Genomic DNA, 16,043 nt, shown 5'->3' with positions numbered 1-16,043 from the left:
GTCAGCTGCCAAACTGCACATGGACATTCACTTGGAGTGGACTTAGCCACAGCAAGTAAGGAGTTGACAATGGGCTTTGTCAGACAAGGGCAAGCTTAATAGATCATAAGTCTAGCTTTTGTGTGACAAGTCGACAACCTACCCCAAGAACAATAGGAGAAGTCAGACTCGGCACGCAAAGTCAATGAGATATTAACCTCTTTCAAATAATTTTCAGTCCGAAAAAGTTATGTTTATTTTCCACACTATTTAGGCAAGGCAAGGGGAGTGTGTCAAGTGTGCAATATATGCTCCAGTTGTATGTTGTGGTTACTACTATAACATTTGAAGAGAAGCAAAGCAGATTATATTTTTACTGTTATTGCAACTCATACTAAGAAGTGAACCAGTATGTCTGAATCCTAAAAGCTAGCTCTGAAAACCCACCCATCACGTCAAATTATTCAAAAATATTATTAAATTCACACAATTAAGACAAAAATTTCGGGATGCTCAAGATCCACATCTGTTAACAAAACATCTATTTATACATGTGAGAGAAGGGAGGTTCGGTTTTTACCTTTTTCAGAGCTGACATTCTAGGCAGTTCCTCCACCTTCAAACCCCGTTCGTACGCTGAGGTCCCAGGCTAAGTTTGGAGAGTGCGCAAATGTGAACTCAGTCCGGCGCTGGTGCTGAGGCTGAGCCATGGGGTGGCACCTACTTGATATTCTCATCGCGCTTCCCATGCGCTACTGTCAGAGCAGCCTTTGGAGCTGGCTCGATGTGCGCATGGCCAACAGCGCTGTAGTAACCTGTTTTGGACACAGAGGGAGTGCTTGTTCAATTCTCATTGAGACATGTTGTCAATGTAGCTCGTTAGCTTGCAGGACAAATGGGCACTGCGGCTTGAAGTCTCCAGGAAGTTTGGGAATTTATCAAACGGAGCTGACTCGTTTAACCCTTATGTCACATGCTTCTACATTGTCATATCCTATAACCTAATGTTTTATTCAACATGTATGTTTCAGCCTTTGGTGCGATAAATTTGGACTCTGGCTAGTTCACCATGCTTTGCTAGCTTGTTAGCTAGCCACCCAACCAACCACCATCATTTTCCTCGTATCACGGTGCATATCACATTGAATTAGGCTACGTGTGTTGAAATGGCACAAAGGAAAGACGGTGAGTGTTGTTAATTCACCAGCTACCTTTTCTCAACCAGCGAGCAGATGGCCTATGCTGTTTGTCGCGGCTGTTGAGCTAATCGAAATCTCGTTATCTGTAGTATCGCGAGCATATGTTGTAAACAAATACACGTGCTACCTGCCGAACACCGCAAATGGTACATTCCCAGTAGGACATGAATATTTTATATTCGTTGATTTGCTATTCCTTTTCTGAATGATCTATAATATTATGTGTTACTAAGCAAACCAAATGCATTAAAAAAACAAAACAGTAAATGGAACAGTAAATTAGCTGACCACATTAGATCAGTTAAGCTTGACAAAGAAAGTATTATAATCGTAAGTGTTTTCTTTCTTTCTTTCAGTATTCCAATCAAAAGTCCTCAACAAGCTTTACCATAAAGCTCCAACGGAGCAAAATAAGCCTAACCCTATTAATCTTGTGGAGATATTGGCGAATAAACCTGCTCTGAAAAGAAAAACATTTCCGAATTCAGTCAAAGGTAAACCCAACATTACACTGTATATACTGTGCATGTAATTGCCATGTTGATTGTTTCATCCGTACACATCACACACTACACTGAAATAATTTATAGAAAAACCTTCAGTTTCATTTTGCGCTAATCACTTTCCTGTTTCAAGAGACTTCAAGTCTGGTATAGTCTGCACAAACATCCCCCTTTTTATGCCCCTTACACACAAGCACCACAACAGTTGAAGTTCTCCCTCCTCCTTCAGTGTTTGTTTCATAACCCTCCCCTGTACCTCTTCATGTGTCTTAGATGATGGAGAGTCATTATCCAGCAGCACTGATCCAGGCCTGCGGGTTTACACGGCCCTGCCTCCACCTGCAGACTACAGGGCGGGCCCCCAGGGGGAATCCGTCACACAACCCCAGCCGGAGAGGATAAATAGTGACGGGGAAGCAGCTGGTAAGAGCGTCCTTACCTTTACATTTATGACGTGCCTCTGCTCGCCGTGGAGGCTCCATTTACCGTGTCAAGAGATTCTCCACCTCAATCAAACGGTGTGAGTGTGACTTGTAGGGAGGATCTTTACTAGCCTCACCTAAGCAAGGGGGATAAACTGCTGAAATACACATCCAACCGTTAACCCTGTCTACAATTAGGCTGATATTGACTCATTAAACCTCGGTCACATTAAGCTCTATGGTGAATTAAAGCTCAACGTTTGGATCCAGAGTGTAATTAAAAGCATCTTTAATATTTTGAATCAATATACTTGCACTGAGTTGGGATTTTTTTATTTATGTTTCGGTGGAATGATTTTGTGGGTGGCGCGTGCTATATAAGAAATTAATTTGAATGTTGTGGGCTGTATTCTGTATCTCCCTCCATTAGTTCCACTTAGCCTGGCTCCACCCGCCCGCCTAAGTACTTCCGCTCAATTTTAATTTCCCTTCTTCAGTACTACGTCTGGGTTTGCGGTGTATATATTCCTGGGTTTTCTCCGTCCAAATTTTGTGTGTCCAATCAGCGAACAGAGGGAGTGGCTGAGAACAATGACATTAAAGTCAGCACCCACCCGTTGACGGACATCTTCACTCACAGTGTTTGGTTGGTTTACAGCCTGCGCGCAACCTGATTCCCGGCCGGTCCCGGCGCATGACGTACGTCACGACCAAACGTTAGCGATTGGTTATGGCAGATCCAGAGTGGCACTGGGCAGAGCCAAAATTTTTAAACTACAATAGACACCCGCCTTCAAGTGAGTTAACGTTAGTCAATTGAGTGGGTCCAGACTCTCTGTGCAAATGAAATGAAGTACCAGAGTCAGGTAGGACCAGGCTAAGTTCCACTGGTTTAGCGGAGAGAATTGACGTCATGAAACATTCAAGCTGAGTGTACCTACTTAGGATATGCATTAGCAGAAAATACCTCAAATTTCATCAATGTGCATTATTATTCTCTATATTACCACCGGGTTCAAACTTTGTTGGCCCTTTCTGGCGTAATTATTTCTCTCATTATAAGAAAGTTCTTGCCCTAAAACCAGAAGTTTATTTTCTTAACGTCTTTTTGGACTTTTGGACTGCCACAATAACTTTTAAACACATCACACCACCATGTGGAGCCAGCTCTATTTTAGGCTCACATAGACTGCATAAAACAGCTCAAAGCCCATGCCATTTGCACGACTGTAGGACAGATGTAGCTGCCTTAAGTGGTACACCCAGCCGCAAATATCCTATCCCCCTTTAGGATACTAAACAAGCACATGGACATGCATTACTCTTCTACATATTTAATTGAATCCACTGCATTTTAATGACTGAATTCACTATAAATAATGCATATTTTCTAAATGCTCTGGCAAATGAAACATCTCCCATCGTCCATGGGAATACTAGATAGTGTTTCAACTCTCAGCCATCTACCAGTGTGCCAGTATTCCTTGGAAAACACTGTTGCTAAGTTGTGATCTATACAGACCAGAAGTTGCTTTTTGACCACGAGTTTGCACTGAAACAAGCAATCGCTACCCACAGAACTGCAGTTTGTACATTTTTCCAGCTCACGTTTTGTTCTGATATCTCGTGGTGCAAACCTGCCACTAACGATTACCCTCAGTCCGGCTGCCTTGTAGCCCCCGGGGGCTCTGAGCTCTTACAGAGAGGCACTGGAGATGTGAGAGGGTAGAAAACAGAGCGTTTAAGCGGACAAGAGTGTTGTATCCGCAAAGGACCCATTTTAATTAATTAATTAAATTGTATACACTTTTTTTAACACCCTGTATGCTATTTTCTATGTAGTAGATAGATTTTTCTTTTTACTATAGTTCCTAACTGATTTGTTTACACTTTCAATTGCTTTTCAATAGCAACATTTTCCATATGGAATTTGCGTTAGTCTTATGACATGTCAAAGCTATCTCCCTTGGGTTCAAAGAGGCACCCTAATGCATCGTATAGTGTACGGACAATACCTGTTATATGTCAAGACACGGTGTGAACTAAAGGTAATGACCAAAATCAAACTTTTTATCTTTCTGCTACCTACAGCAGAGAGCGGCGACGACACAGACCAAGACGGACAGAGCGAAGACCACAGGAGACGCAGAAGAAGAAGGGGGAAAAAGACGCGGGCCCCCCGCGAACGTTCCTCCATCGATGGAACAACCGGGGCGGCTGAACCAAAAGCCAGACACCTCACACGAGACTCCAATGCCACCGCTGAGGGGGGTGGGGGAGATGGTGGTGGCGGCGGTGGGGAGCCCCTGAGCAGAAACAGAAGGAGGAAGCTGAAGAAGAAACGCCACAAAGAGAAGCTGCACGCGCTGGGCCTGGTGCCTCGGGCATCGGCTCTGGAGTTCACCTATCAGAGAGAAGGAGACGAGGAGGAGGAGGAGGAGGAGGAGGGAAAGAGTGCAGATGAGGTGTCAAGGTTCCTCAGGAGCACAATGGAGATCTACCTGTCAGATGGTGAGCGGTTGGTTGCACTGCAATTTTAACATGGAATATCCCTGTGAAGATAAATCAACTTTATTTTATTATACTGAAGTGACAATGTTTGACATTGATCTATTCAACTAAATATTATTATTAATCATTTGATTGCCGTGCCATTAGAGCTAACTTGCAATGACTGAACCCTGAGCTGGCTGCTTCTTGCTATCCATTGGTTACAGGGATCTAAATGTAACCATGTTAATGGGTCGGGCTGACCCGACCCATGTTTGTTCGGTCTCATTCACTGCCCCAAACATTTAGGCTATAAGACCGCACTTGCCTTATTGTCATTCCTAAAGAAGAAATGGGCAGAAAATGCTTTTCCTACAAGTGATGATATTTTACGTTAGGTTTCGACCATATAAACATATTTTTCGTTAATGACCAGGCCTTGAATTTTGTAGAACATAAATGTGTCTATGCGTCTGATTTAACTAATGCATTTTCTTTAACCCTAAATTAGCTATGATGTTTAATTTTTTTTTCTGTACTAATTCCAATCTTATGCCCTGCGCCGTTCCCTCTCTCGCTCCAGGCTCAGTGCATCCAGACCGGCCTACTCTGCCAACCGCAGCACTGCAGAAACTGCTGAGCAACGTGATCGACGGAAGCGCCCCTCCGTCAGTCCTGAGGCTGCTCACCCGACTCATGGGGCTCGTGCAGCGCAAAGAGGCTGGCAGGCTGGCCCAGGCCCTGGAGGACCTCTGCACCGCGCCCCTGGCTCCAGGTCTGTTGGTACAGATGGCTGCCTGTGCTGGGCAGCAGTCACTAATATACAGTTGTAACATACTCCCTTGCGTATGTTCATCACCTGTGTTGCTTACATGCCTACATAATGCCTACATCCAACCTTACTTGGGCAAACCTGCCTTTAAAATAACTTGTCTTGACTTGACTTGACACAGACTTGCCTTTACCTGCCAATTGGCACACTATACATGCCCCGACTTGCCAAAATTTGATCCATACAGGCCCTTACTTGCCAATATTGGATTTGTACCTGCCTTTAGTTGCCATTATTAGCCACACACTTGTCCTGACTTGCCAATAGTAGCTGGATACATGCTGTTACTTGCCAATAGTCTAGTAAGGGGCATACCTGCCCAGCTAAACACCTGCCCTGACTTGCCAATATTACACGGCTTGTTAATATCAGCTACATACCTGCCCTTATTTGTAAATAGCTGCAACACTCACAGCTGAGCTCTTTATAGAAACTTTGCGTGTCTCAGCTTGCCCTCCTTTCTCTGGCTTCATACACAGCTGTACAAATAGTTATGTTGGCATGGTTACTCTCCTGGGGACACGTAGCCCTGGTGAAACCCGATTGTTTGAAATTGTGAAAGAAATTGTGTCTGTTTGTGTGTGTGTGTCTGTGTGTGTGTACGCCCACTCACACAATGAATGCTGCATGCATGCATTTATTCAGTTGGCTGACTAGATATCGGGCAATTACAGTCAGCCCGTCTGTACTTGTGTCTTCTGAACCATGTTTCTTTGTTAACATTAGTCACAGTGAAACAATCGGTTCAAGGTGCCAACCATCCAAAAGAGAGCATTTTGTGTAGTATTTTTTCTAATAAGGAGCCCACAATAGAGCTTTCTCTAGTTTTGCCCCTTGACTGTTGCTAAACCATCCAAATAAGGTCCTGAAAAATCGAAAAATGGCGGTGGATTTTAAATGTTAACAACTGGGCCATGACATTTTAATGGATAATGGTATAAGTATTATAGTCATTGAGACAAAGGTATCAAAGATCTTTCTTTAAAGACATAATCTGAATAGATTGTGCCGCCCTCCAGACTCTCTGCCTTATTCCTTCTGCTGGATACCATGTTGTATATGTCCTGGGAAAGGCGGCTAAAAACAAAAAAAGCTGTGGGCATAATCAAACTGCTCAAATTGCTAAAAACATTCAAGCAACAAAGGAATGTTATAGTACATTGAATATGATAAGCTTAGAGATTTAACATTTCAACCTCTGTATGTAAATGTTAAACAAACTGAATGCCTTAAGAACCCTATTCAGAATTCAATGAATCTAAGCTTAAAATATACTGACCTATTTCTTGTCTACCTTCCTGGCACGCTAAGAGAAGTCTGTAGATAATAATTTGTCACTGTCATCCAATAGCAGGTTTGATTTACTGCAATGCAGCACAGCAAAACAGTTTCCTATTCCAGACATACACAAGTGGCAGTGAGGGGTTTGTAATGCGGCCAAAACGGCACATGAGCAACCCATCTTTTGTGTGAACAAAATGTATCTTCTATTCCATACCAAAGCCCCCCTCACACACTCCCCCATGACAGTCCCAGTCAGTGGACCACAGCGTAGCAAAGAAAACCTATGCTTCTATAAAGCTATACTTTTTCACTCTAGTTCAACCCATAAAGTTTCCTTCATGCATCTGTTCGACTGCTTCTTCCTTTTCATGAAAGGTAGGGGGGGGGGGGGGGGGGGCGAATATAAAAAATGGATTCCGACCATATTGGATTCTTTTGATGTATTTCTAAGAAGAGTAAGTCTGCCTTGGGCAGCCAATAGAGCGCTGGAGAAACATTAATGATCGTATTTGTACACGTAACTAGATGGCGGGCGTGAATATTTGTAGATTCAACAACATGAGTTGTGAAGATTTTGGCAGCGGAAAGGGAGTTCTTGTGATTAGCAACACCCCCCACACTGGCATCAGAGAATGGGATGCTTGCTGACAGCTTTGTAACATTTTATTCTGATTCTGGCTCATCCTTGCTTGTCTTTTTTGTTTTTTTTTCAGAAGAAGAAACTGCTGCATTGGTGCCTCTGTTCAGATACTGGATCACAGACATTCTCCCCATGCAGAGAGATGCAAAGGAGTGACCATCTGAGAACACATCCGCAAGACTTTGAGAATGAGACCCAGAGGCTTCTGAAGAACTTGAAGAGTAGCCATGCCAAGCCATAGGAAACACAAAACAAAATGTATTGGCCAAGTCAGGTCAGCTGCCAATGCCAATTTGATCCATCAGAAATTCAAGCAATACAAATTCACTGTTGTTAATGAGGAGAAGGTGCTAACCATGTTTTTTATACAAGTATCTCTTGAGTCTCTGTTAGATGTATTCAGCAACACCTAAACAAATTACTGCTTAATAAACGGCTGCATTTTGGTACCATCCATATCTGTCTCACTTTTACGGAAAAACCAGGTTCCCCACATCTTTGCCCAATTCAATCTTTTCTCCCGCCATAATTAAACTGTTGTCATTATCGACCCAAGCTTTCGCCGCACCGCCAGTCATTATACTTTTTCTTTTTACCAAGTGGTTGATGCAGTCTAAATTGGATGCCTAATTGTTATTAGGATCCCACTTGTCCTCCCCCTATCGGCCTTCAATTGCCAGAAAACCAAATGTCAGTTGTGCTTGAAGAGCCACCCAGACTGCAGATGTCATGACATTTAAAACCAACCGGCTAACTGGGTAGCTTGTCATTTAGATCGACACTTCACAAGAGCCATTCCCATTTAAGAGGGTGCATCATAAAGCCTTTTCATCCCATCTGGAAATTGTTAATGTCCTATGTGAAAGACAACTTTGATTATGTTCTGAGGTTGTCATTCGGGACATCAACATGAGAAATAACCGAGGGAGTGACGTAACTGGTATCGTACCCTTTTGAACCGGGTGTGCACCAACAAGCAATGTGTGCAGAACCAACACCTCGCAAGATTGAAAGACCAGTAAACAACTCCGGGGGAGATCAGAGCTCAGACGGCTGACCTGTGGATCTGCACAGTAGTCTGTCCTAATAGGCCTGATGGTGCGTGAGAGCCCCGCTTGCCAAGGGAAGAGGTCGGTGAAAGGGGAGAGAGGATTATCCAGGGTTGGCAGTGCCATTAGACGCCTGAAGGATTCCCGTATTGCACAAAACCGGTTTGACAGGAAAAGTCTTCTGGGTTATACCGCTTGTTCGTTTAAAGCCACCTGTGGCAATTAACTCGTGACTTTGGTCAACATTGCAGCCTTGCTGAATTCTTACAGCAGATTACTTTGGGGGGCCGCCATTTGTGCCCTCCGTTGAAAAGCCACCCACCGCCAGATGCCAGGCATCTGGCAAAGGGGCTAATGGTCTCATTCTGGATGCATTAGCCGACAGGGACTACAAGGACGCAACCCACATTAACCCAAAATGCTTTGTTTGTATGTATTTCTTTAGTACACCACATGTATTTGTAGTGATTGGCACACACTTGCTTTTTTGGTTATTTTTTCGGTGGTTAAGTGAGGTTATATTATTTTTATTTCTTGACATTAATCTACATTCCACGGTTTCACCACAGTGTTTAGATTGTACGGGGAAGCACTGAACCCGTGGCCGCGGCCTCACAGATCTCTGCGTCGTATGAATCAATGAGGGTACGAGGTCAGCTCGGCTTCTCCGCTCACAGAGTTGAGGTGAAGGTCCGGTTGGCAGTTGTTCTTCCTGGACTGACTCTTTCCGGTGCACCGAGGGAGGCGTCCTCAGCATAACCTCCTTGTAACCTCCATAAGGACTCTGCTCAAGTGCTCAAAACCCCGAGGCTACCCGCGTCTAAGGATGTTAAAGTCTCCAAATGTGTGCTGACGCTGCAAACATACGGAAAAGAAATGGCCAAATCAGCTGACACTGCAGATTCAAGCCATTCTTTTGTGTTTGTACTGTACAACCAAAACCTGTTGAACCTTTTAGATTGGAATCCCTTTAGTTACAGTAGCCCTGCTTCAGTTCATTCAGAGGTAAAGATTCTGAGGACATTAGACCATCAGTGACATTTAGAATTTGGTGACCAAAACAAAGGTTTCTGGTGGTTTCAATTCCTTGAATTTATAGAATTATTATAAAAGCATCAATAGGACACTGCAATATCACATCGAAACAACCTCCTCAATTTTTTACGTATGGAAGCATTGGAATGCTAGTTATTGTGTTAATAATGTGCTAGTATTGTTTTTTGGTCATTATTTATTAATTATTTAGTCATTTATCATGATATTATTTGTCATTATAGGAAAACATTCTCATGTATAGAAGTGCCACAATGTTAATCAGCCTAGGCTATTGTGTATTTATATTGATTTGGATTTAAAGTAGTACATCTCTCTTGTGTCCTCAAAAAATGAATATCGCAAACATATATCGTTCTTTCCTTATTTACTGTTATGTTTATCTCCTCTGACCTTCCTGTGCGGTCACCTATACTGTTTATTGCATCATGGTCTTTAATTTGAGTTTAAAGCGGCAGTAGAAATCCTCTTTAAACTTTGCCATACCTCAAGACACAATAATATCTGTTCACAGCTAATAGCCAGATTCTACTGCATCCTCTATTTATCAGATGCACACAAAGTCACACAGGCAGACTTGTAAACAGGCAACACACGCACACACTCGCACAGTAGCATGTTGCTGTCTGACTTCCCGGTCTGCTTATACTGTTGTCTTCGTGGCCCTGCCAACCTCCTGTAATCCACTTACCCCCTGCTGCCTGTGCGTTTATGTCTTATGTAAAGACCAGAGGGCGATGTTATAAGGCCGGCGTGCCAAGGCTGTCCTGCACTAGGTACATGCTACAGGTAGTGGTGTCCACACCAACGAATAAACACACACAGACACACAAAGGGCCAGTCAAGCGCCTCTGTCAGTGGATTTCCTAATCCCAGGGATCCAGGCAGGGGAACTCCGAAAGGGGCTGAATAACTCAGAGAACCATCTTGAGAGACGTACCCGGGCGTCCTCACGCACTCCATCACCATGTTTTTCAGAGTGCCACGACTCACTCCAGGTTACCTCCGGTTTCTGCAGGTAAGATTGGGCCAGTGCTGAACTGAATTCTCTTCAAATATTCTTCACTGCACTCAATTTTAAATGTTTATAAAATAACAGATGTTTCTGGGATTGCTACAAATGTCCCTTTACTTATCTGTATTAACAAGGAACAGCACTGAAATGATGCATTGGCATGCAGTGCATAGATAACATGGTCGGCTGCTTGTGTCTCGGGTGGCAGTTCCTCAGTAAGTGTAAGCAGCCTACCTGCTCTCCCCAGGTAATGCAGCAGCGATGGACTGCTGACTCAGAAATGACTTGCCCTTAAAGAGGGAACGAAGAAGGCGATTGCTACCTCAAAACACCACATTTGCACTTTGGACTTATTTTGATTTAGTAGTACCCTTTCAAACGGATGTCTTGATATTGACATGCCAAGGACCAAGTCCAGCTGACTGACAGATGCTCTGTTGGCCTCCCGCTCGCAGTCGCTGAGAAATGGGAGGATCTTTAGAGTGGTGCATTGATGGAGTGTTGGTGGCAAGGCTTTAATAGAGGGGAGTGCATAGTGATCAGTCCTTATGAGTACGGCATGCCTCACACAGAGAGGTTGCTCCGCGTGGTCTAACGCTGCCGTATTTCAATGTCAATTTCTAAGCCATTCATTATGTCCATAATATACAGACATGACACCACGGGCCCGTAGACATACACACCCGTGGGTACGGCTTGGCTAAGGTATCAGTTTGCCTTTGCTTCTTTATTTGCATTTTTACTTTTGATCTACAAGCAGTCGTTCACAATCTATCTCATCTAGAGTGGTACCGTGATTGGTCATTTACAGTACAGTGCATTTATCTAGTCCATATATTTGTGATTGTATCGTATATTATTTTATACGGCCATGTAAATTACATTGCAGTAGGTGTAATTATAAAGCTCCCTCTGACCTGAGTTATCTCAAACATAGAACAATAGTTTATTTGTTGATAAAGGGTGAACACAGCAAAATTGGGTTGTGTGCTGCCCATTATATGACCTTATTATTCTTTTTCATTTTAACAATATAACAACTAAACAACTAAAGTGGCTTAGCATTAAACCATGTTGTGTTTCTTGAATGCACAATTTGCTCTGTGTGTGTGTGTGTGTGTCTAATAAACATCCAGGACTCTCACAGCCACTAATAGTCTGCATCACTGTAATTGACATGGGTAAGAAAGAAGAATGACCATGCAGTTTCAGACAGTTTGGCCAGAACAGGTCTAAAAAAAACACATTGTGGGATCTAATCATAGCCCATAACTTTATGATTGGCGCTTGTTTGGATGACTTGGCCACTTTCTCTATAACTCTGGTGGGGTCGCTCTGCTGGAGTCTCTGCGGTGGAGCCCTGGTATGCGTGATACATTGTTACTGCTTCTATTCTATCAGCTCATTATTCTCTCCGCTTGAGCTGCTTCACAGCATAATTGCAGCATCTCCCTGTTCTCAGTTCACAAAAAGCAGTCGCATTTATACTGCAGGTTATTTTCCTAAAACAATGCACTGTTGTAGGATTGAAACGGCCCATTGGATCCTTAAATTACAGCTATGGCTTTCTAACTGTCTGTGGCGCAGCGCCATTAGAACAATATAGAGCTTGTATTATTTTCACCTCTCTGCGTTTTATTCTCTTCAAAGGGCCAAGTGAGGAGCTGACCTTTGTCTCAAATTGGGCGAGGCATCTTTGTTTGTTATTTTTTCCCCAGAGAAAAGAAGACTTTTAAATATGTTTGAAGGGAACTTGAGGTTTGTTTAAATGGGATTTGGTTAGGAACTTTGTTTGAGACTGCTTTGGGGAAAATACCAAAACAAAATTCATTACAGTTTGGTCAGGGGACAAATTCATAATTTTTTGACACTTTTACTTTGGACTTAAACATACAGAATCTTGCCCAAAGTACTGACAGATGATGAAAGCAAGGGTGTGAATACAATCATGAAATATTTACAGAATCAGAGATCATGAAGTATGAGTAAGCATGAGTAAGTGTAACATATGTCGAGAAGAAGATATCTGCTTCCTGCAATACTATGTGTAATAATAATAATAATGAATAAACACCAGGCTGTTTATTCTGGCCTGTCACTCAGTCCCATCAGTGATGAAAGTACAGTGAACAAGATGTTGCCTAAGAAACAGTAAATATGTTTTTATTGAGTTAGCAAAACATGAAGGTTATTATTGACATTTCAATCTCAAAGCACTCAACTTCACAAACAGCAATTTTCCACCACCTAGGACATCCAGACATTTTCATTCCTACATCGGAATGACTAAATCTGGTCTCTCACTCTCTCTCTCTCTCTCTCTCTCTCTCTCTCCTCTCTCTCTCTCTCTCTCTCTCTCTCTCTCTCTCTCTCTCTCTCTCTCTCAGACCCAGGCCTGCAGACCAGTGTCTGTGCGGCCCCCGGTTGAAAGGACCCTCCCGGGCGTAGCGATGCTGATGGGGGCCCTGGGGATCGGTATGTGTGGTTACAGCTCCCAGCAGCTGGCCCTCCACCACCGGCCCTCCGCCCGTGTGCTCCAGTGGGCCGGCGCACACACCAGCATCCCCTCGGCCGCCATGATGGGAGGAGCCAGCCAGAGGACCCCCTTCCTGGATGTGAGCCGCCAGGCCAGCGCGTGCATGGAGGTTCCCCCGCCCTCCTACGCTGGCGACAAAGTGGCCCTGAAGTAGCCTGGGTCCGATTTCAAAACGACCATGCCTCGTAGGTTTCTGTTCAGGTAATGGTGCACGTGCACACCTTTAATCGGAGCGCTGCCGGCCCGTGGACGCACGCGGCCCACGCTCCCTTGAGATGTGCCTGTGCGGACCGACATGAACTGGACCTGTGTGTGTTGGCTTGGAGAATGAGTAGCGTGTTAGCTCAATGATCAAATAGTGTCAGTTCCGGTAGCCGGTGTAAAATAGCAGCAACCCTTCATCATCTATAGCCAGTTTGGAGTTTGTTCCCAAACACTTAGATTGGAATGTGTTTGATTTTACGCTTGAAATTCGACAGAAGTTTAGAGTGGATCTTAAATAAGATCACGTGTTTCATCTACAGTCTGTGGCGTGTGTCTTGGTGAAGGCTGAGCGGAGAAAAAAGGAAAAGGGACTTGATGCTTGGCACGGCTCTCATGAACGCAGATGGTGGTTGGCAGCATGTCTCCTGTATACCCTCCCTCCCCTCCTCTCACACACCCACTGACACACACACACACACACACACACACACACACACACACACCTACTGACACAAACACACACACCGCACACACACACACACACACACACACACACACACACACACACACACACACACACACACACACACACACACACACACACACACATACACAACACACACATGCCAGAAATCCCTGTGCAACTGGGTGCCGGTGGCTCCAATTGATTTCGATGGAGTAGAACCAGGTGCCGTTCATCAGCAGGCCTTGGCATTAAGCATGAACTGGCATGAGGCTGCCATCAGGACTCATTCACACATCATGGTGGAAGACAGTGGTTCCAGAAGATTAGGTACAAATCACCCTTTTTGGGAGCATAAGAGAGCGTGATGGGGGGGCTGTGATATTGCAATCTGTACCAGTAACAGTGTACAGAGTGTAGTCTTTGTCTTCTCAAGCCAGTATCTACTCTGTGTGTGTATTGATTCCATATCTATCTTGAGAGCAGCTTGTACTTGACCCCGGTAAACAACAGTGCTGTATAAATACACCTCTGTGGATTAAGGGTCCTAATTCACCTGGGTAAGACAGCGATGGCGGCATGTACGGCAGAGAGCCTCTCCCTGCCTGAGCCTGGCAGCCTAAGCCAATTTCCTCATTTAGTATTAGCCCTGGTGGAAAATCAGCACCCCGGCACTTACGCACACACACACAACCACCTGATCTTGTATTCAGACTAAGTACCAACAAGACAGAGCCAGGACAGGACCTGACGGTTCCTGTGCATCCCCGCCCTGGTGCCGTTCCCCCTGCAGTGTCCACCACTAATAAGGCCCCCCGCGCTGCCGTCGGACACAGAGGTCCTGATGGGTTCTGCCCTTTGAAGGGCCAGCCGGTGGGCTTTTGGCGAGACCACTGAGTGTGGTTGAGAACGCGTGCTGTGCCTTATGGGGATAGCGCAGATGCGGTCTCGTTGTTGTTGTGCTTTTGTGGCACGGTTAATGACCTGAAACTCAATTAGCACTCATGGGAGAGATTGAGCGACGTTTGAGGATGAGCTTTCGTGGTTGCTGGTTGTTGTTTTTTTTGGACGAGCCTGCATCGGCGCAACTTTTTAACTCAGAGCCGGGAAACCACTCCTTAAAGAGTTTCATAACGCTGAGGTCAGAAAGACCCAGTGATCCATTTCCTCCCGCTGCGATGAAGACATTGGTGTGTGGCTTTGAAATGTGAGGATTTTTGCAGGTTGGGAGACGGTAACACGACAAGCCAAGGCGACAAGGGCCTTGCTGCAAATCGGTCCTGTAGTAGTGCCCTGACAATGGAATAAACCTCTTATCCTACTATCCTACCGCCACCCAGGTTCTATATCTAGTGGGTGCTGGAGTGTTTAAATAGTGTCCGTTTATTGCTCCCCCACAGGCCTCGTCGGGACATGGATGAGAGGGGGGTTGACGGGGTTTAACGGACACTCTCGATGCTGCCATGGTCTGCAGAAGGTGCATTGAGCATTAAATAAATGTATTGATCTCAATCAGAGGGCGGGTAGTAAGGCTTCACCCACTGCACCAAAACAGCTGCTTCTCTGAATTTCCCCAACTTATGTTAGAGAACTGCTGACATGACGTGAGACTGTATGAGATACATGTTCTTATTTTAACATTGCAGGTGGAGGCGTTATTTAAGAAAAGAGTGTTTTGCACAAACAGGATGCATAATGATTAATGCGACTAAGTGAAATTGTTTGGAGAATGTTATGTTTACGACTGTTGCACTATTTGTCATCCCCTGGCTTTTGCTAGGCCTAAACACATATATTTTGAACAGTATGCTGTATTGTATTCACTGAAAAAAATCTATAAAACGATCAAAAGAACTGCTTGTGTTATTTGAGTTGAAATGTCACACTTTATTCCTATAGTGAAATTATTTTCTGTGTCATCAATGACAAAAGAAGGCGTTCTCATCACGAAGATGAATGCCCTCACTCCCATAAAATACTGTGCAAATTAAATTGTAAAGGAGACCTCAACCTCATCATAAATGCATGACAAAGGTGTATGCGCACATGGTGATTGTTTACTTTAGTAGAGTTGTGATCTTTAATGACACTTTGGTGGGTTTAACTTTTTGGTTGAGGTTTCATATTACATTGCCTAGACATTGTGATAAACCAGAATCGCATTTGCACTTCACACTATACATGTTTTATCCCTCACATGACCTCATCATTCTCTAATAAGAAAGTTTATTAAAAATAATTCTGCACAATCATCTGAGAATAGATAAGAAATGCATTTGCCATTGAGCAACAAAAGTAACCATAAAAACAAATACTAGCACTTGCATAAATATGCAGACTCGTCTCGGAAACCAGCCAATCAGATTTGAGATGT

General features: G+C 44.1%; 2 protein-coding genes across 2 annotated transcripts in view; one reads left to right on the top strand and one right to left on the bottom strand.

Annotated features, from left to right (window-relative positions):
• LOC132457924 (disks large-associated protein 2-like) overlaps positions 1-811 on the bottom strand; it is a 109,562-nt gene extending 108,751 nt beyond the window's left edge. The window contains 1 exon segment of the mRNA XM_060052327.1: positions 560-811. Within this exon segment, the coding sequence (XP_059908310.1) occupies positions 560-577 (18 nt within the window). The 5' untranslated portion in view covers positions 578-811.
• A 26-nt stretch (positions 812-837) lies between these two features.
• Positions 838-15,523, top strand: LOC132457710 (glutamate-rich protein 1). Its single transcript, XM_060052005.1, has 7 exons — positions 838-1,164; positions 1,535-1,672; positions 1,955-2,104; positions 4,195-4,614; positions 5,177-5,368; positions 7,426-10,469; positions 12,854-15,523. Exons 1-6 carry the CDS (start codon positions 1,146-1,148, stop codon positions 7,503-7,505), a joined length of 999 nt encoding a protein of 332 aa, XP_059907988.1. The 5' UTR covers positions 838-1,145; the 3' UTR covers positions 7,506-10,469; positions 12,854-15,523.
• Positions 15,524-16,043: the final 520 nt, after the last annotated feature.

The sequence above is a fragment of the Gadus macrocephalus genome, chromosome 5, assembly GCF_031168955.1.
Source record: "Gadus macrocephalus chromosome 5, ASM3116895v1".
NCBI lineage: Eukaryota > Metazoa > Chordata > Actinopteri > Gadiformes > Gadidae > Gadus > Gadus macrocephalus.
This window is presented reverse-complemented; position numbering and strand designations above follow the sequence as displayed.